At 47.6% G+C, this 21,693-nt stretch overlaps 4 protein-coding genes across 4 annotated transcripts; 2 read left to right on the plus strand and 2 right to left on the minus strand.

Moving 5' to 3' along the window:
* Positions 1-224: 224 nt before the first annotated feature.
* Positions 225-788, minus strand: ACHE_80140A (ankyrin repeat domain-containing protein; the record flags this gene model as incomplete). Its single annotated transcript, XM_043283478.1, has 1 exon — positions 225-788. One exon carries the CDS (start codon positions 786-788, stop codon positions 225-227), a length of 564 nt encoding a protein of 187 aa, XP_043140753.1.
* Positions 789-2,287: 1,499 nt separating this feature from the next.
* ACHE_80141S (uncharacterized protein) lies at positions 2,288-3,112 on the plus strand (the record flags this gene model as incomplete). Its single annotated transcript, XM_043283479.1, has 1 exon — positions 2,288-3,112. One exon carries the CDS (start codon positions 2,288-2,290, stop codon positions 3,110-3,112), a length of 825 nt encoding a protein of 274 aa, XP_043140754.1.
* A 3,625-nt stretch (positions 3,113-6,737) lies between these two features.
* On the plus strand, positions 6,738-10,448 carry ACHE_80142S (uncharacterized protein; the record flags this gene model as incomplete). Its single annotated transcript, XM_043283480.1, has 1 exon — positions 6,738-10,448. The coding sequence occupies one exon, from the start codon at positions 6,738-6,740 to the stop codon at positions 10,446-10,448; it is 3,711 nt and encodes a 1,236-aa protein (XP_043140755.1).
* A 9,211-nt stretch (positions 10,449-19,659) lies between these two features.
* ACHE_80143A (uncharacterized protein) lies at positions 19,660-20,082 on the minus strand (the record flags this gene model as incomplete). The annotated part of the gene is made up of 1 exon (XM_043283481.1): positions 19,660-20,082. The coding sequence occupies one exon, from the start codon at positions 20,080-20,082 to the stop codon at positions 19,660-19,662; it is 423 nt and encodes a 140-aa protein (XP_043140756.1).
* Between the last annotated feature and the right edge of the window lie 1,611 nt (positions 20,083-21,693).

Below are 21,693 nucleotides of genomic sequence, written 5' to 3' on the forward strand. Positions count from 1 at the left end.
CGAAATAATATTCCTATCCAAACTATTGTAACCATCGACGAGAATATCGAATCTAAATAAGAAAAGAGGAAAGCCTATCTTCACGAAAAAGTCTTGCAGGGTTTGTGTGGCCTCGCCAAGCAGCTGTTTGTCTCGATTGCTCTCATGGCATCGTTTGCCATGTTGGTAGTGTTCGCTGGTAATGGCGCTGAACCAAGCCGTCACGGTGTTGAAGCGTTGAACCGTCACATTACTGTTGCAATTTTTTTGGATAACTCTATCACCTCTGGGTGGCCATTTTCTTGCGCAACCATCAACGGCGTCCGTCCATCCTCATCCTTCAAGTCTGGATTTGCCCCATGATTGAGTAGAAAGACAACTGCATCAATACGTCCCACCTTTGCTGCCTGATGCAGTGCGGTAACCCCCTCAATATAGTCGATGCATTCCTCAGCCCGATCCTTCGCATCATCATTCACATCTGCTCCGTGTTGAAACAGTAATTTCATCATTTCAAACCGGTCATATTCTGCTGCCATTGCCAACGCGCCTAATCCATTGACCTTGGCACCATATTGAATAAGCAGCTCCGCCATCTCCATGCAAATCCCTTTCACAGCCATATTCAAGGCCGGATTGAGGTCCGCCAGTGGGTTACGGTTCGGGTCTGCCCCATGCCGTAGGAGGTATCTGGTCAAGTCCATCTGGTTGCAACTGGCAGTTGCGGCAACGTAACCACCTACTCGATCCTCCTTGTAATTCACATCCAATCCAGCTGGAACAAGGATCTGTAAGAGTTCCAAGCTCATTGCCTGTGAAACTACGCCTACACCCAGTCATTCAATCTGGCACCATGGGAAATGCAAGCCCGCACTAGAGTATAATCCTTGCTCATGATTGCTCGGCACAAAATGTGCTCAAGGGGCGATTGGGATTCACCCGGCATAGACTCTGATAGTCAAGAAGCGATTTCCATTTGCTGAGCTGTTCCTCTGAAGCTGGGGACCAAATCACTTTCCAACCTTCTACCATGATTGACAATGTCGTGTTTACCGTCGTTGATGTCACAGGCTGCGCCTGTAGCTACAACGGGCGGCGGAAAGAGCCCGGGGGGACGAGGAATGGGGACTGGAAGCATTGGAGGAGGCAAGTAGAGCAGGAGAAGGATAGCGGGGAGGGTAGCCTAGGCTGAGTGTCAGTTCAGGCCACACCCACCTGCTCTAAAACACAAGGAGAGCACTCTGCTCGAAAGCCCTGTGCATACAGGCGGTCTGGGGCGAGGAAAAAATCAGAAAGATTATAGAAGGGGGGTACTGCCTCAGGGACTCATAGGGGCAAGATAGCTGCTGGCCTCGAGTTCATGAATCATGGTCTGTCATAGCTCTAGGGCTCGGTATAGACAATTAAATTGATTAAATAAGTTAATAATAATAACTAGTTAATAATAACGTACCCCACATGCGAATGTAACACACGGGCGGATGTCACACGAAGTCGTTCCGCCGCGACTTCAACCCCAACATTTCCACCAATACACCTAAAATTCCATAGAAACTATTCAGAATCGCCTTCTTCAGACATCTCTACTACTATCTGACAGGAATGCGCATTGTGTCCGGCCTTTCCACAATTGCCACAGCGCCGCGCGCGTGTCTCGGTCCGCGGTCGAGCTAAAGGCGTTTATCAAACGAAACTGGAAGTTCTTTGAGGAAGATTCTAGCCAAGGCTTTGGTAAATTCCTAGAACGGTGTATCGATACTGTGGGTGCGCGAGAGAAAAAACGCCAAGGGTCATTTTCGTCACACAGGTTTGACAGTCGAGAAATAGGACCTTAGGACAGATAATGTACAGTACAATCACTAAACAGCTTAATTATCTCGACACAAAAAATCTTCGCTTCATCTTGGATATTATAAACTTCGCTATTTACAGGTCGGCTAGAAAATACAACAGATGCTCGTTTGGTTTGCACATAGTCAAGATGGAAAATGGGCTGGGGCCGGATTAGGTTTATTACTGTAATAACTCGCAGTGCGGACTGGCCAGCGACAAACCTGAGGAACATATATGGAAAAATAACCAGCCGCGGTCCTCTTGATCAAGCTTCGCCCTTAGTCAGCTCCTCATAAGCAATGTCATGTGGAGACGAAATTCCCCTCCTGTTGCTGTCAGAATATGCCCCGCTTTTGGGCCATATCCTCACTTCGTTCTACCCCACAACGGCAATCCACAATCCACATTTCGGCACAGAGGGGAATCTGCGGATAGCCTTCCAGAAACTAGTCTCTATCTTCTAATGGCCGACAATATGCCTCTTAACCGAGCTATCGTATCAAGCCTTCTACGGTCCCCCGTCCAGACAGAAGAGGATAGGCACCCATGGGGTCTCAAATCCTCTACCGACCTTGACAAACCGCTGCTGAGGACTTGGGATAAATTTTCAGGTAGCAAACCCAGCAGTACGGGCATTATGTTATCGAGGTCACCCCGTGAACGACTAGACACCCCCAGAGCCCGAAAGGAATTCCTGGCTATACACGCTGACCACCAAAAATGGGATGATACTCCATTTATTTCTTTCACACAATCACCACAAGAGCTCCAAGATACCGCTGAATTGAGAGAACCCAGGAGAGGCTATCAAACGATCACTGTGTTGAACCCAAACGTTCGAGCAAAGAAGGGCCTTCCCATCCTCAATATGGATGCCGAAATGCGTTATTATGGAATTCCGGACCCCTACGGCAAGTCAAATAAATATTACAAAAATCATTACGTCTGTTTATGGGAAGTCACCGAAGAGGAGTTCATTGGAAATTGGTTATGGGAGGAGCTACTCAGAACCGACCGCTGGTACGAGCAAGTCATCTTGCCCGCTTTTGAAAGGCATAATGATAAACACCTTGTCAATAATGGAGCACTCAACATGTCAGACTTACGGGATGCATTGCTTGAAACGCAAGCGCCTTCCATAAAAGCTCTTGCTGGCCCCTACAGGTGTTTCTCCAGAGATGTCGAAACTTCCAGTGAGGATGAAGAGTACGAAGTTTGGTTCGAAGAAGAATCTGACTCGTACGATGAGGTTGAGGAGAGGAATGCAATGGACGATGCACTGAAAACATTGGAGGATTGACTAACACTATACTTGATGTATGTATACAGTACATTACAGCACGGTGCTCAGCTGTATAAAGTATTATTCAAGTATTTTTAAGCATATCTCACGGTCAGCGCCGCTATGTAAGGCGGTTTGGTGAGCTGCTAGGGCATCTTCCCGAGTTTCTGCTATGTGGGATTCCAGACCTGACCACCATGGTGAGGTCACATGTGGGTGTATAACCTCCATTCTGTTCTGAGAGATTGCAGTTCGCCGGCCCCATTGTTCTAGTGGTGATGTCAGGGGGTCTTGGTCTGGGTACTCGTCCACATTATACGTAAGTCACATGCGAGTGGCCACCACATGCGAGTGGCCACGGCCCACCGACCCCCCAAACACATATATATATAATTCAACCACAACCAATCAAAATTCATTTTTCTATGTATCCTGTACCTCAGGGCATCGATTCCTTCTATGTCCTATATTTTTGCAGATTCCACAGCGCTGTGGCGGCCGCTGATTGGCCGATTCATTGCTTGCCGAGGCCGATGCCTCGGCAGCAGTATCGGCTTCTTGAGCATTTAATTCCTCGAATATTTGCTGCTGCACCTGGCCAGCATTTAAGCCTTGATTGTATGGTATCTGCTTTCTAGATCGGGCTCGTTTTTTATGCTGGTGATCGACTTCGGCCTGTAAACGCTGGTTTTCATGGATAAGGAAAGCAGTACGATGAGCCATCTTCTCGAAGCCCTTGCTCATTTGCTGTATTTGGTCCAAAAGTGCTTCTGGGGGTGTTTTTGATCTTTGCCGTAGTAGGGTATTGATCGAAGATGTTTGGCGATGAATATCAATGGGCCTCTGTGGAGTATGAGGCACATAGCCCTCACTGCCACGGCTAGAGGGGGGGTTGGTGTTCGAAGCTGTATGGTGATATTTTTGAGCACCTGCTCTGGATTATATGGAATAATCCCTGCAGCAACCCAGCTGTTCGATATTGTATCGGTTTTATAGGCTGTAAGACGTGCCTGGATATAAGCATGTAAGAAATCATGCTTATCAATTGAGTGTATACCAGATCGAAGCTTTGATTGGATATACTGCCCATATGCCTTCTTGATTGTGGAAAAACAGCCAATATCGAGAGGCTGTAGAAGATGAGATGAATGCGAAGGCATACACAACGGGATAATCTTGTTTTCTTTGCAGATAGCATCAAATTGAGCTGTTAAATGGCTTCCATGCCCATCCATAACCAAGAGCTTCCAGGCACCACCTTGGCGCTTTTGTATATGCGGAACGAAGTGGTTTTGCAGCCAATCGAGGCTAATTTGATCGGTAGTCCACCCATTTGGGCTCATATGGAATCGCCACTCTGGCAGAGCCGTAGAGAACCAGCCTTGAATGAAGACTTTCCCTTTGAAGATGATAACTGGTGGAAGAGCGTCGTTACGGCTAATACATTCAATGGCTGTTACCCATTCTCGATTGCCAGGTTGTAGAAGCTTGCGTTTTCCATAATATTCAGCTCTTGTGACCACCCGAGAGGTGCTGGTAAGTCCCATTGCGAATCCAGTCTCGTCAAAATTGTAGATATCATCATCCGAGATTCCATATTCCGTTTTTACCTCCCATAATGTGTCAAACCATTGTTGTATAGCCTTTGGGTCTTCATTCAATGCTCGCTGATAGTCGTATCGCCTTGAAAATCGGGTTGAAAGCTCAGGGGAGCGTTTCACAAAGTGGTAGACCCAATTGACGCCGACCAACTGTGGTTGGGTATCTCCGCGCTTAGAGAGGAGAATATTGGCCATTTCACGCACCATATCATGCCGGGGTGCTGCACCGCGTGCATCAAGGCTCAATATCCACTGCTTAAGCGAATCCTCTTCGTTCTGGGTCAATTTATGGCTGTTAGCGCGTGTAGCTGTGCGATAACCACGGCCACTGACGCGGTTGCGGTGTCACAGGGCCAACCCGTGACCTATGCACGTGACCTGTGCACGTGATGCACAGAGATATCTATCTGCGCTAACGCCGATCCTGTTGCAGCTCTTCGAGCTGCGTCTTGTCTATGAACCTGTAGATAGCCTGACTGTAGCTTACCCAGTCCGTCAATTCCTAATATATATATATCTGTACCTGACCCTGCGCCTTGACATTACGCAGCTCCCACCTCTAGGAGTTGACGCCTGTGCCCGCCTGTCAAGATGTCTGCTGTCCCCCGCCCGCCGTTCTTGCCAGATAGCTTAGAAGCATTTGCTGAACATGCTGCAAATCATCAGGCTGAATGGTTTGAATATTGCCGTGACGCATACGACTACATCGAAGGAGCCAGGGAAGCCATCACACAAGCCCAAGAACAAGCCAACAAAGCTAGCCAGAAGTTTCAAGCCTCTGAACTGGAAGCAAATCACCTGAAGAAAGAACTTTCTGCCCTGAACCTCGAATACGAGAAATCCCGAGCCCGAAGCCAGGGAGTCATCGAATACCAGAAGGAACAGCTACAGGAATCACAGCAGAAATATCTTGAAGCCCTGAAGGAAAAGGATGAAGCGCTACGCCTAGCAACTCCTGTGGTTAATACACCTGCCCAAACTCCTGAACCTGCTGCTGAATTACATACAGTTGCTCCGGTGGGAACGCCTGCATCGGTTGATCCCCCATCTTCCAGCTCTGCCAGACTCTCTGAACGCCTACCTGACCCGGACCGATTTGAAGGTGACCGGAAGGATCTTCGCCGATTTATCTCCCAAATCCATGAGAAGATGAATGTCAATCATGACCGCTATCCAACCCCGCAAAGCCGCATGACCTACGTGACCAATCGCCTGAGAGGAGCTCCGTACGCCCAAGTTCTGCCATATATCAAAAGGGGAATCTGCCAGTTAGAGGATTACGAAGAAATCCTACAAATCTTGGACCGAGCCTTTGGTGACCCGAACCGTGTGAACAATGCTCGTAATGAACTGTTCCGCCTGCGCCAAGCCAACAAAGAGTTTGGCATGTTCTTTGCTGAGTTCCAGCGCCTCGCTCTAGAGGGAGAAATGTCTGAGGATGTCTTGCCTACCTTGCTGGAACAAGCCATCAATCGAGAACTCCGAGGAATGCTCATGCATAATGAACCCCCAAGCCGCGAATACCACCAATTTGCCAACTTCTTGCAAGACCTGGAAAACCGCCGCCGTCACTATGACAATAACCCTTCATCTGTCGCCCGGACTTATGCCTCGGCTACGAAACCCAACCATACAACCCACCCTGTCAGGCCTGCTGAACACTCTGCTACGCCCCAGTCTGCTGAAAACAGCACTGATGCTATGGACCTGTCTTCTGCCCGCCGCCACACAATGTCCCGTCGAGATCGTGGGGAATGCTTCCGTTGTGGTTCCAAAGACCATTTGGTCCGAAGCTGTCCACTCCCTGATAATCGCCCTGTGGGAGTCCGCCCAGCCTACCTGTCACCTCGTTCCCAGTCTCCCACTAGCCCGGAACCTACATCTGCACTGCAACGATACCGTTCTCCATCTCCAGATCTATCAGCAAAAGGAATGAGTCTGGCCTAAGTCGCGACCAGACGCTGAATGAGCGCACCATCCGTATATCTGCTGCTGCCACCCAAGGATTAACTATCGAAGAAGAAACCTGCCGTTCAAACCTGATGATTCTGCCTATAACTCTGTCCCGACATGAGAAGGAACTGACGAGCTACGCCATGCTTGACACTGGTGCTGAAGGGAAGAGATTTGTTGATAAGGAATGGGCCCAAGACCACGGCCTCAAGTTACTGCCACTGAAAAGACCAATCCGCCTGGAGACTTTCGACGGCCAAGAAGCTGAGAGTGGGCCAATCACCCACTATGTCCAGATGCACATGAGAATCAATGATCACCAAGAGAAAAGAGCTTGTTTTCTGGTCACACAGCTAGCGCATTACCCTGTTGTGTTAGGACTCCCCTGGCTAAAGATCCACGATCCCCGAATCGGTTTCGCTGAACATACCGTCCTGTTTGACAGCAAGTACTGCCAGGAACACTGCAATGTACCCACAAGACCTGCAAAAATACGAGCTTTACATGATATTCCGCGAAAGACCCGCCCAAAGCACCTGCCTGCCCGACCTGAAGGCCTGGAACACCAAGACATTGCTGCTATATCCCTGTCTGCCTGCTCTGCTTATGCGCGGAAGAATTACCGCATGTTTACCGTCACTGTCAAGGATATCGAAGCTGCTCTGAATCCCACACCTGACGAAGAAGACCCAACAACTAAACTGCCACCTGAATTCCAAGACTTTGCTGATGTATTCTCACCCAAGGAGGCTGAGCGCCTGCCGCCCCACCGCCCCTACGACCACGACATCAAGCTGCAGGAGGGGAAAGTGCCCCCATTTGGGCCCTTGTATCCGATGTCCCGGGAAGAATTGAAGGCCCTGAAAGAATGGATTGAGGAAAACCTGAAGAAAGGATTTATTCGACCCAGCTCATCACCTGCTGCATCCCCTGTTCTATTTGTCAAAAAGCCAGGAGGAGGTCTTCGATTCTGTGTTGACTATCGTGCCCTGAACGCCATTACTGTGAAAGATCGCTATCCGCTACCGTTGACCAAGGAGACCCTGAATAACCTGAAAGGGATGAAATATTTCACGAAGATCGACATAATTTCCGCCTTTAACAACCTGAGAATCAAGAAAGGACTCGAATACTTGACTGCCTTCCGTACACGACTAGGCCTATTTGAATCCCTTGTGATGCCCTTTGGCCTGACTGGCGCACCTGCTTCATTCCAGCGATTCATGAATGACACCCTGCGAGACTACCTGGATGTCTTCTGCACTGCCTATTTGGATGACATCCTGATTTATAGTAAGACCCGTGAGGAGCACATTCGCCACGTCCGCCTGGTTCTTGAGAAATTGCGAGATGCAGGCCTCTTTGCCAAATTGTCCAAGTGTGAATTTGCGGTGCCTGAGACTAAGTTCCTGGGTATTATTGTCGGCCGAGATGGACTACGCATGGATCCTGACAAGGTGAAGACTATTGTTGACTGGGAGACCCCAACTTGTGTGACTGATGTCCAAGCATTCATTGGCTTTGCGAACTTTTACCGGAGGTTTATCAAAGATTTCTCAAAGATTATTACGCCCCTAGTGAACCTGACAAAGAAAGGCATCCAGTTTAAATGGGACACTACCTGCGAACTAAGCTTCAATGCCCTGAAAAAGGCCTTCACTACTGCGCCTGTTCTCAGACCGTTTGACTGGAATAAAGAAGTCATCCTAGAAACTGATGCATCTGACTATGTCTCTGCTGGGGTCCTGTCCCAATATGACGACAATGGTGTCTTGCACCCTGTGGCCTTCTTCTCCAAGAAGCACTCAGCAACTGAATGCAATTATGAGATTTATGATAAGGAACTACTGGCTATCATCCGCTGTTTCGAGGAATGGCGCCCTGAGCTGGAAGGAACCCCATCTCCCATCAAAGTTATCACTGATCACCGGAACCTGGAATACTTCATGACAACTAAGCTCCTGAACCGCCGACAAGCCCGCTGGTCTGAGTTCCTGTCCCGATTTAACTTCAAGATCATTTATCGCCCAGGCAAACAAGGAGCGAAGCCTGACGCCCTGACCAGGAGGTCAGAGGATCTCCCTAAAGAGGGGGATGAGCGCCTGCTACACCAAAGCCAGACTGTCCTGAAGAAAGAGAACCTTGAGCCTGCACCTGACAATTCACCTGTCACCCTGAATGCCACCACTAGAGCCCGAGACCATTCTGCTGAAAGCTCTGTTGAGAACCCACCCAGAATACCTGCTCAAACCAGGAGAGTCAGATTCGCTGATGAGACCAATCATGATGTGCCAGAGCCACCACAAGATATCAAGAATCTGCTGGATAATGCGTATTCCGTTGATGAAACAGTACTGTCAATTCTGGAAGCCCTAGATAAGGACGCCACACGACACCCTCAGATCACCCTAGCTGACTGCCAGAGAAGAGGCAAATACCTCTTCTATCGAAATCGTCTTTATGTTCCAGATAATGGAGAGCTAAAAGCCGAGCTATTGAGACAATGCCATGACAAGCCAGCCATAGGACACCCTGGCCGATCCAAAACTTATGAGCTCCTGTCCCGGGAATACTACTGGCCTGGAATGTACCAGTATGTTGAACAATGGACCCAGAATTGCCACACATGCCGCCGCATCAAGCCATCCAGAGAAGCCCGTCAAGGCATCCTGCGCCCTCTGCCTGTCCCTGAAAGATCCTGGCAAGATATTAGCATGGACTTCGTCACACATCTACCTCCAAGCCGTGGGTACGATGCGATCCTGGTTGTAGTGGACCGACTGACAAAGATGAAACACTTCATTCCGTGCAAAGGAACCTGCAATGCCGAAGAAGTGGCCCGCCTGTATGCCTACAATGTCTGGAAACTCCATGGCCTGCCGCAAACTATTGTATCAGATCGAGGACCACAATTTGTTGCCCAGTTCTGGAAACACCTGACACGCCGCCTGCAAATCACGAACCTGCTGTCAACTGCCTACCATCCTGAGACTGACGGCCAGACTGAGAGGACCAATGCCGTTCTGGAACAATATCTCCGCGCCTATGTATCCTACCTACAAGATGACTGGTCTGAATGGCTACCGCTAGCTGAGTTTGCTGCTAACTCTGCTCGCTCTGAGTCTACCCATGTTTCCCCATTTTTCGCGAACTATGGATTTCACCCACGAATGGGATTTGAACCTGTTCTGCCTACCAACCGTCCTGCCAGAGATGCTGAAGAGTTTGCCTGTCGAATGGAATTAATCACTGAGTTTGTTCGTACCGCGATCACATCCGCCCAGGCCCGTCAGGAGGAACAGGCCAATCGGAAGAGGCAGCCTGCCCGTCGCTATCAAGTCGGCCAGTATGTATGGCTAGATTCCCGCAATATCCGGACCCTGCGCCCACAGAAGAAGCTAGATTGGAAGAACCTGGGACCATTCCGCATTGTTGAGATTGTTAACCCGCATGCTTATAAGCTCGACCTGCCTGCTAGTATGAGGATGCATCCTGTGTTCAACGTTAGCTTGCTCCGCCCTGCTGCTGGAAACCCTGTCCCAGGCCAGAGACAAGAACCGCCGCCACCTGTTGAAGTGGATGGACTTGAAGAATGGCAAGTTGAGGATATCTTGGATTCCCGCTGGGAAAGGAGAGGTCGCGGGGGACCTCGTCTGAAGTATACAGTCAAATGGACCGGATATGATGACCCTACTGAAGAGCCGGCCGCATATCTGGAACACGCTCAGGAAGTCATCGCGAACTACCACCGCCGGTATCCCCATAAGCCTGGGCCTGGCCTCAACGGAGCTCGGCCTTGAGGAGGGGAGTACTGTCACAGGGCCAACCCGTGACCTATGCACGTGACCTGTGCACGTGATGCACAGAGATATCTATCTGCGCTAACGCCGATCCTGTTGCAGCTCTTCGAGCTGCGTCTTGTCTATGAACCTGTAGATAGCCTGACTGTAGCTTACCCAGTCCGTCAATTCCTAATATATATATATCTGTACCTGACCCTGCGCCTTGACATGCGGAGCGTGGTACGGGGTACATCGAATTGACGCGCTGCTTCCGTGATAGTACGAATTTCGCGTTTTTTAAGGGCTTGTATAGCAAGTTCGACCCTGCCTTCTTGTTCAGCCGATTTTCGAAGCGATTCAGATCGTATTGGTGGCATGGTGGGTGGTTGAAGATAGGGAGTTGTAAAAGGTGGAGTAAAAATTGGTGGGGTGGCCACTCGCATGTGGTGGCCACTCGCATGTGACTTACGTTATATATATTTCCAAACTGACACCGAAAAATAACCAAATATTGAAATTACGGGCAACCAACACCTCTGAGATCCCAAAATAGTCGATAGTTCATGTTCATCATTGAACCAGTTAATTAATACATCCTTATTTCTTATTATTTCAGGCATGATTATGGTCGAAATGCAGGTTAGTACTGTAATAACCAAATAAATTCCAATTAACGTAACTCACAAGCGAGTGGGCCACCCAACCGAGCGGGCCACCTCAAAACACATAACTACTAAAATCAATATTTCACACCTTGATATCTCAACAGTCGTAGCTTATTATAAGGTTTTACGATGTCCGAGTGCTAATTAGATCATATTAGGCATGTCGATTATGTCGCGAGATATTTTAGGGTACATAAATTCAAGATGTATATCCACATCGCTCAACCGTAGCGTATTTTTGGTAATGCAAGTAAATAACTATTGACACTCAGTCTCAGTTAAGTTATCATGTTCCTTGTGCGAAGGAACACCATCATACTGAAAATCAAGTCAAACTAAGTTTTCGTTGTTGATATACTGAATCGCATTCACTATGGTGTTTTGAGGTGGCCCACTCGCTTGTGAGCTACGTTAGAACAAGTAGTTAGTCAGCTGCATAAAGGTCGTATGAGTGTCTACATTGGGGTAAACTAGCAAGAATTATGCTAGTGCGGATGCGGATGGTGAAATGGCATCCGCATTTGCGGATTTGCCGCAGCCTAGGCGATATGGGTTGTCAATGCAACAACTTGCTTTTCTGTGGAATGTTTGTTACTTTTTAAAAAGTGAAGTATGGAGAGAGAAGTTAATGCTGATCCAGCAGAAATGATCTTGGAGGTATATCATACAATTTTTGAGAATGCGGATTGTTGAACACGGGCATTTACACCTGCCGCAAGATGTTCAGTGCGCCGCCAACCAAATGCAGGCTCCCTGTCACGAAAACCTGAACTCCGCCTCGTTCAGTACCTATCTTTTCGGCAAGCTCTATTGCTCCTTCAATAGTCGACTCGCTTGAAACTATAGCCTGAGGGTCACACTCCTTCCACAAGGAGGAGTAAATAGCGCAGAGGTTTGGAAATGGTGTCTCAGGAACCTTGAGGGTGTTGTCTGTGATAAAAATAAACACGTTAGTTGTGTCTACCTCTTAGCGGCCATCTATATTACTTGCCTATTCTGGTGGAGCTGTCATTTCTTTCCCGATACGTAGTGAAGATGACGTGCTCTGGTTTCGAATCATTTTCGAACAGAGCATGCGCTAAGCACTTCATCAGAGTCTTTCCATCTCGCTCTTCTGAAAAATGGCTGAAAATCAAGACACGATGTCTGGGTCATGCGCCGTGAATTAGTCAACTGGTAGTAGGCCCCTCGAGCAGACACTTACTTTTTTGCGCTCGATGCACCAGAAAGTCTTGAGAACCATGCCGCGGCATGCTCGAGGCTTAAAGCATTATGTGCGCCGTCCAGGAACCATCGATTATTCCCATGCTCAATGACTTCGAATCTTCCGATCTACGAGAAATTGTTAATTGCTCGAGAGATGTCATCTATACTCAATGTGTGGTCAGGTGCCTTGGCTTGCAAAAAAGTTCTAGCCAGCTCTAAGGCTAACGAGCAGTTTAATCTTTGTACTGAAGTACCCAATGCTCGATCGTTAGACGGTAATGAGTTGTCGCCCGAGATAAAAGTCAGTACAGTTTGCTTCTCAGCAGCACGGTTGATCATAACTTCAGCAGGACCGGGGTCTTGGGGAACTGAGAATGCCGGTGACCTGGACTTGAAAATTCCTGCTTTGTGCCAGGCAATGTTTTCAATAGTCGGGCCTAATTGAGCGATATGATCCATTCCGAGAGACGTGATCCCAGTCACAACAGGATTCTGCATGACGTTTGTGGCATCATACTCTCCACCATAATGCGTTTCGAATATCGCCGCCTGAACATTTTCCCGAATGAATGTGTGGAAAGCCAAGAGGGCTACAAATTGCAGGTAACGGGGCTGTCTTGTGGTTTCTGAGTTCTGTCCCGATTCAGGACTCATGAGACATTCCCACACTTCAAAATAGTATCGTGTGAAGAGCTCTTCTGTTATTGGTTTACCATCAATTTGAATCCTCTCTCGGATACATTGCAAATGCGGAGAGGTATATAGTCCGATTCTCTTCGGGAACCCTGTCCTTAAACCATGCTCAAGAAGTAAGGAGCGAGTGAAAGCGCAGGTACTTCCTTTTCCTTTCGTTCCAGCGACATGGATTATATTAAGGTTGTCAATATCGCGATGCTAATGTTGTTAGAAAAAAAAAAGAAAAAAAAGCAGCAGCACCTATGAGATACATGAAGAACGTTCATACCGCATGTCCTAAAGCCCGCAGCCACCCATACATTCCGACCAAACTGGGCACGCCTCTCACGGATTGTTTAGCATTAAGAGTTAGAGCATCAAATTGGACAGGAGTTTTGGGTCGAGCCGTTCTCCTCCGAGTTTCCAGGAGCCTGAGGGCGTTCTGCATGTTATTAGCGCTCATGCAAGATCTTCTGACACATATGGAAAAACGAGCTATATATATATACCTCATAGTTATGCTTCATCTTGGTCTTTTGTGCAAACATGCTGCTTGGATGAAGGTCGGCAGGGAAAATAGCTTGAGGACAACAATGGAAGCAGGGAGTTCAGCTCGCGGCTATCCTGACACATATGACTTTAGTCAGCCTCTAATGATCGAAACCCCACATGGTTCGGCTCACTGATTGATCGCTTTAGGTCGGGTGGGTTGCAGCAGTCCATCCACCTCGCTTGTGGATTGCGGTGAAAGCTATCGTACACCTCCGGCATGGATGATTGCGGCGTTGGCTTTGCCTCTTTTGGCTGGCTATTGGCAGTGTCTCGTTGATCATGGCATACATCATCCATAACAGGCTCTGTTTGTTGTTTTTTCAGGGCTGTTTGATCATCCATGTTGCATGGCAACACCAATCGTCGGATTCTCCGGTGATTCCTCGTTGTCAATAACATACTGTTTGCATCGAAATCCATTGCTTCAGTCAAATAACCGCGTTCTCGCTCCCGAAATGTTGGGTTGGTAACCAATCGCATCTCATTGGCTCCCCTTTGTAACACATGATACTGCTTATTGCTCTTTTCATACAACAGGAATGTGCCTTCCATAACTCGGCTTTCGAGATTATCATCTGACTTGTGGTGATAGAGTACCCGGGAGCCCCAAACTCGCAGGTGGGCTAAATCAGGCTTATGCCCATGCCATAGCTCATATGGCGTCTCATTGTCACTACCTTTGACAATCGTCGTCCAATTTCGCAGGTCATTTGCAGTCACTACTGCATACTTCCAATATTTCCTGCTAACACTTGAATTAAATAGCAGCGCTCTCGTGATCTCCAGGATATATCGGTTGAATCGCTCAGCAACACCATTTTGCGGAGGTGTGTAAGCCTCAATAAACTCAAGTTGGATACCTCTCAACAGGCCCCATGGCTCCAAAGCTAAGAATTCCTTCGCATTATTAGTCTGTATGACCGATAGCATCTTGCCAGTTTCTCGCTCAACCTGGCGCAGCCATATCTCCAGTGTGTTCTGCACTGAGCTAGATGACCGATTCTTCATGATAAAGGCCCATGAATGCCGCGTGCAATCATCTATCAGTGAAAGATAATATCGTTCTTCACCTATGCCTTCATCATATGGGCCCCAGAAGTCCATATACACGCGTTGGAGCGGTCTCTTTGCTCTAGGAACTGGAATATGGCTCAAGTTTTTCAATTGCTTTGCTTTGATGCATATCTCAATCATCTTCTAGCAGCTTATCCCGTTTGCCGATTTTCAATTCATCCAAATTCATGACTTCAACGCAGCCGTTAAAGCGTCTCTTTCCAGGATGCCCAAGTCATTGATGGATAAGTTGCCGGGTAGGGGAAGTCGGGGAGTCGATTATCTGGACTGCACGAGGCTATATAGGAAGAGGAAATTTGAATTACTCAGAAGGTGACATTGATATCTATGGACACCGCGATAACTAACGTAATCAACTACCGAGCTGCGCAGCTCCCGCGTTTTTTGGCATCTCTAATCAATTAGACAATTCAAACTAGTACTATTCTACCAAAAATGCCTCCCAAGCCCCAAACATCAGTTGACTAGGAGGAGAAGATCTTACTAGCAATATCCGCTATAAAAAAGTCCCAAATTCAGACTGTACGGCAAGCAGCGCGCCATTTTCAGGTCACTGAATCAACTCTCCGAACCCGACTTCATGGTACAACATCAAGGGCTGAGAAGCATGCCAATGGTCATAAATTGACTAAAGATGAAGAAAAATCACTTCTACAATGGATTCTCTCTATGGATCGACGTGGAGCAGGCCCCCAACCGTCTCATATCCAAGAAATGGCCAATATTCTTCTTTTAGAGCATGGTTTTACCAACATTCAAACCCTTGGCAAGAATTGGGCATATAAGTTCATTCGACGCCATGATGAAATAAGGACAACATATCCCCGACGATACAACTATCAACGTGCAGAGCCCAAACAGAAGCCATTATAGCACAAAGGCAGAGATGGCTCAACAAAGAACTTGGACAGCGATCCCAACAAGGTCAACGGACATACAGGCCACAGAGGAACTGGCGGCTCGACCCGGCAGCTGCAATAGCTCCCAAACACCTAGCAAGCCGTTATTTTCAACTGAAGTCAGGACATGCCGCTATAGGAACATACCTACATCGGATCCAGGTCCGGGAGGATGCAACCTGTGAAGGATGCGGTATATCAAGGGAGACAATACACCATCTTCTCTTTGAGTGTCGGGAATGGCGACACCAACGAAACAGGCTCTACAAGGACCTAGAGACTGACGGAGTCTTGAGACCCACCACTGCAGAAGAATATCCACAAGGACGACTTTTAGGTGAGCCTAGAGCTACCAGAGCGCTGCTGCGATTCCTAGCCAGCACCAGCATAGCTCTACCCCGGGCGCACCTACGGCAGACGGCAGAAAGGGCCCAAAGAGATGACGAATGGGGACTGGAAGCATTGGAGGAAGCAGTTAGAACAGGAGAGGGGTAGCAGGGAGGGTAGCCCAAGGCTGAGAGTCAGCCTAGGCCACACCCATCTTGCTCCAAAACACAAGGAGAGCACGGTGCTCAAAAGCCCTGCGCATACAGGCGGTCTGGGGCGAGGAAAAGGATTGGAAAGATGTTAGAAGGGGGCTAACGCCTCAGGAACCTATGGGGACAAGAGACTGTAGAATAGCCACTGACCTCGAGTCCACGAATCATGGTCTATCATAGCTCTAGGGCTCGGTATGGACAATAAACTTGATTAAATAATAATAATAATATCAACGTGCAAAATGTGAGGATCCAATGATCATCAAAAAGTGGTTTGACTTAGTGCAAATCACTATGATGCAGCATGGGATTGCATATGAAGATGTCTACAATTTTGATGGGACTGGCTATGCAATGAGCCTAATTGCTACTGCAAAAGTAGTAACTAGAGCCGATATGCATGGCCGGCGTCAAGTTATACAGCCTGGCAACTGGGAATGGGTTACTTCTATTGAGTGTTTCGACTCTATGCGCTGGGTCTTGCCGCAATGCATCATCTTCAAAGGATCAGTTCATATTGAGGGCTGGTATCAAGGTTCGAAGCTACCACACAACTGGAGGATTGAAGTTAGTCCTAATGGATGGGCATCAGACCAAATTGGACTCCACTGGCTTCAAAAGGTCTTTATTCCTGAGACTACTAGCCGCACAACTGGGAAATACCGCCTCTTAGTTCTAGATGTCCATGGTAGCATCTGACTCCTGAATTCGATAAAATATGCAGTGAGAATGATACCAGTCCCATCTGTATTCGTCAAGTCATTGCTAGCCTCTTGATGTGAGCTGCTTTTTACCCTTAAAAGGAGCATATGGATGCTGGGTTGAAAATCGGATGCGGCAGGGCTTCAACCATATGGATAAACTTGACTTTCTTGAAGCGTATCCAGAAACTCGGAAGCATTTACTTTGGATAATATCAAAAGTGGATTTAGAGCTACTGGCTTGGTTCCATTGAATTCAGAGGAGGTGCATGGGCGTTTTACTATTCAACTTAAGACCCCTACACCACCGGGCAGTCAGTCAACCAATTCAGCACCAAAAACGCCTTATAACTTGCGGCAACTAGAAAAGCAGGCATCTACAGTTGACACTCTTCCTAAAAGACATACATGAAGCCCTACATCTCTTCTAGAAATGCGGTTGGACAAGATGATCAAAGGCCATGAAATGGCTTTAAATGAAGCTATTCTTGCACGTCAGAAATTCAGGAATTGCGAGCTTCACATGAAAAACAACTTCAAAAGCGGAAGAGATTTAGGAGGCAGATAACTGCTGAAGAAGGCCTTTCTATTCAGGAGGGCCAGGCTTTCGTACAGGGAAGAAGCCAGGAGGAAGTCATGCCTACTACATCTACGGAACCAGCGCCCATGGCAGAATGCCGCTCTGTACGGGGGGCACCACAATGTAGTGATTGCAATATATTAGGACATAAACGGACCCATTGTCCTAATCGCAACAGTAATTAGTTTTCATATAAAAATGGATCTTTTTGGTGTTAAAAGACTCCTGTTTTCTGACATAAGTCGGAGCTGCGCAGCTCGGCGGGGTGCGCAGCTCGGTAGTTGATTACGCTAAGCATACCGTTTATGTGACAGCGACGCGTCCTAGGCCTAGGGGTCGGCACGAATACATATTCGTAACATTTCGAGATATTTGCATTCTCATTCGTAGTTCACAGATCTCTACGAATATTGGTATACCCAAGCGGTTCTTGGGTACCGATCTTGTCACGGGCTCGGACCAGCAGAAACTAACAAAATGATATTCGTCTTCCAAGCTCCTCCTGGTTGTTCTTGCCATGCGAGACCCGCTCCACACCTGCCATTCTCTAATCTTGATCCGTCTGACCAGATTGCTAATCCATGAAAAAGGGTTTGCGTAGCTGCTAGGGCCTCTCGGCCTGGCAGCACTCCTATTCAGCCTGGTAATTCGCTATTAGTCGTCTGTATCGCGCTTTCAAAGCCCTCAGATGAGTCCGCAGGTAGTATATTGGCTAATTGTTGAACAAGGTGTTGTCCCAGGGACCATGGGCCCCGATTGCTTTTCTCAGCCCATTGCCGGCTCCCTGGGGTCTGCTCCCCAGGCTGGGCGTGCTAGTCCCCTTCTCAAGAACTCATTGGGAGGATCTCCCTCTACTCTAACCAGCATGAACAACCTTGCATCAACATACCGGAATCAAGGACGATGGAAGGAAGCAGAAGAACTAGAGGTGGAGGTGATGGAGACCCGGAAACAGGTGTTAGGGCCAGAGCATCCCTTTACTCTGACCAGCATTGTGATGATCCTTTCGCTAGTATTGATGAAAATAATGATATTCGACTAAATAGCGGCGATCCGCCGAAACATCTAGCATGGAGAGAAAACGAAGAATTCTAGGTAGAAGCTACGCAGAGGATATCTCTGCGTTGTGGGACAAACAGTGCAAACCAACCAGTGCTTCAGGCCACAAGCTGCTACGTAGGTCCTGACAAGCATGGCCAATCTTGCCTATACTTGGAGATCCCTCGGAAATATCCAGGCCGCCTTAGCTCTCATGAACAAATGTGTAGAGTTCCGCAACAAAAGTCTTAGGATCAGATCATCCAGACTACATGTCTTCCTCCAACGCCCTTAGGAACTGGAAAACAGCAGTGAACTGCTCATCAGTAAAACAGACACAATAAAATCCTCCTGCACTACCTATGCACACTCGCTCTTCCCATCTGATCGATTTCAACTCAAAGCCTGTCAGAGGGGCCAAACGGCTAGCTTTCGTGAACTTCTTCCGGAGACAATAACCTTCATTTTATACCCTTCTATACTTAAACAGAGCAATAATTTGTAAAAACAAGGCTCGTCCAGGCCTTCTGCCAGTACTGCAAAGTCCCGCTTCTCAGTCTGTAAACGGCATGAATCCTGAACAGTCTGTCTATTGTCAGGACCTATGTAGCAGCTTGAGGCTTGAGGCCAGTGGTTTACACTATTTACCACATAGCGCAGGTATTTCCTCAACGAGAACCCAAACACCAGCATGATGCCTCCCTTTTTTATATGACGAGCCATTTATCGAAGCAGATTCCATGCCTAGCTTCATCGGCTTTGAATATAGGTCGCTGGCTAACACTAAGTGACTATTGACAGAATTGGTATATATCTTACGCTCCCTGTTTCTATGATGGTTACAACAACCTTCTTAATACAAGCAATACAGGGAGAGTTGAAAACAGTTTCCCCTCTGCGGACGTGTCTTAGAGTTCCTGTTTCGATACCGGCTTGATACAGTAGTTCCCGTAATCAGCTTACCCCCCAAACACTCTTGGTTTGAACCCAAACCCTACCGTGAAACACGCTAGTCCATATTCGGTTACCCTCAATATCATCGTGCTGTAATGCCAATGTACTATATTGTAATGTTACAAGAGTAGCTGTATTTTACCAGCATGAAGTAGATGATAATGAATTGAACTCTTAGAGAACTTGCTATATGGAAGAGAACTTTTGAATCACGTAGTAAATTACGCGAAAGGGTGATGTTTATTCTCGATGCTGCTGATAGGCTTCCCACCCCACCACACAAGTAGCATATGCCGAATTGCCCCAACCCCATGGAGGAAGTAGGTCTTCTCCAGGTCAATTGCTCCTAGGAAAACAGGAACTGCAGAACCCTGAACTTGCTGCAGGACACGATATACCTCGGCTTCGCGCAAGAGCTCCGGCCACCGTGAGGAGGTCGTGCCTTTTCCAACAACAGTATACCCATATTCAGCATAGGTGATTTTGAATGGCGCGCCCGATGCTCCACAGCTTCCCATTGGAGCGACATTTGTCCTCCTGCCGGGTTTGAAATTCTGTCCACGGGCGCAGTTTTACTGGGCACTTTTTCCTCGTCAAAGGTCGTTCGTCGAGTTTGTTCCTCTGCCCGTCTCCTTAGGCCTGCTTCACGTCTTTGTTCCTCTGCTTGTTTCCATTGCTCCTCTTCTCGTTTCCATCGTTCTCCCGCCTCTAGAAAGAGCGTTTTATAATCTGCAATGTCATCACTGGTCATGAAACGTGCAAGACGCATGTGAAGGAGTGTTGATGTTAAACCAGTTTGGCAGGCGTACCGACAATTTTGGCTCGTATTCAATAACGTTCGATAGCAAATAAGCAATTATGTTAGCGACCGAGCCATAGCGCAAGGTTATAACTGATGGAAGGTAGTGGGAGTGCACTGTGGGCGTGCACTTGGGGCCATTCAGCATATGCAAAAATGAAAGGAGATCGTTGGGTACCTTTCCAATGGCTATGTCAGTTTTGGTGTTCGGAGCGGGTATTAGTAAGTCCTAATCCGAGCCAGTTCCTTCGGCAATTTTGAAGGTTGTTTGCCTTCCAAATTGGTTTGGGCTCATGCTTCAAATGTCTATCTACTCTTTATCCAACGGTAACTTGTATTCAATGTGATATAGTGGGGTCTTAGGCATGGACTGACGTAATCCCAAGAATTGCCTGAAAACTTGTAGTCTAATGTTTAAGTACATCTCCCACAGGGGAAATACAAATCAGTCACAATGAAGTCTTTCTCAACGGGGCAGTTGGAGTCTCGTACTGTGCCATGTGTCTCAGCATCCAGTCAATAATGACACTGTCATGGCGTGCATGGAATGAGTTTTGTTGCTGTTGGTCGGGTGGTCTTTAGGGAAGAAGTCGTGCGTGTTCGGGTAAATTCCTATGGTATTCATAGAATTTGAAAGTAAAGCCATGGATCATAATGGCCCAACATCTCCCGAACTCGGTATTTGCATGCTCAACTGCATTTTCGAGTTGTTCCAGGGAGGCTTGTAACGCATCGCTTGTACGCTTCGCCTCAGCCACTGTGTAATCAATGACGCCTCGGTCTCCAGGGAAACGACGCTGAATGCGAAGGATGATGAAGTCGGCGTATTTGTCATTTTCAATTTTGTTCGGGAGCGACCGTCCAACCGTTGGCCGCTGGAAAATAGTAGTTGAGAATTCCGGAAGCCATTGCCTTTACTGCGTCTTCTATAGGTAGAATCATTTTCGACTAACCGAACTAGTTCATCGAGGATTGGTAGAGATAAATAGATTGTCATGGTTAAATCCTGAGAAAGAGAAGGAACGAATCAAACAAAGGAATAAGTATTCAAACAAAGATTTGTGAGGCTTTCTTACATTTTCTTGAACTCGAGGAGTACTGTAGAGTAGGGAGTTCAACGACTTTAAATAATCTTACGCTGCTTTTAGGAGAGCGAAAAACGTAAGTCGTCTTGCTAAATTGGGCTTTTCCCCATGCCTGATATTGATGTGCTTGACAATTAAATGAAAAGCGATAAAAAAAAGCCAAGACTGGAGCAGGCGGATATACATAAATCCGGACACCACGGTCGCGTGATCAGACTACTAAATTTGCCGAGCCCCGGCCTCCCCCTTCTTCTCTTCTCCCCTATTTCTACTCCCCTTGTCCCCTTCTCGCTGGCTAACTCTCCTTCACCTTCTCCCTACAACATTATCATTCCGTAAAGAAAGTATTTGCTCTTTACTGATCTCGCCGCCAGCCCTGCCATTCCTGTGTTTTCATAGGACTCTCTGATTTCACTTGATGATTTCGGATTGGGCGTGTGCTCGTGACCAGGCCGTAAAAGAGCTTCTACTACTTTACTCTCATCTTGTTATTATT

Source organism: Aspergillus chevalieri, chromosome 8 (genome assembly GCF_016861735.1).
Source record: "Aspergillus chevalieri M1 DNA, chromosome 8, nearly complete sequence".
NCBI classification, from domain to species: Eukaryota; Fungi; Ascomycota; class Eurotiomycetes; order Eurotiales; family Aspergillaceae; genus Aspergillus; species Aspergillus chevalieri.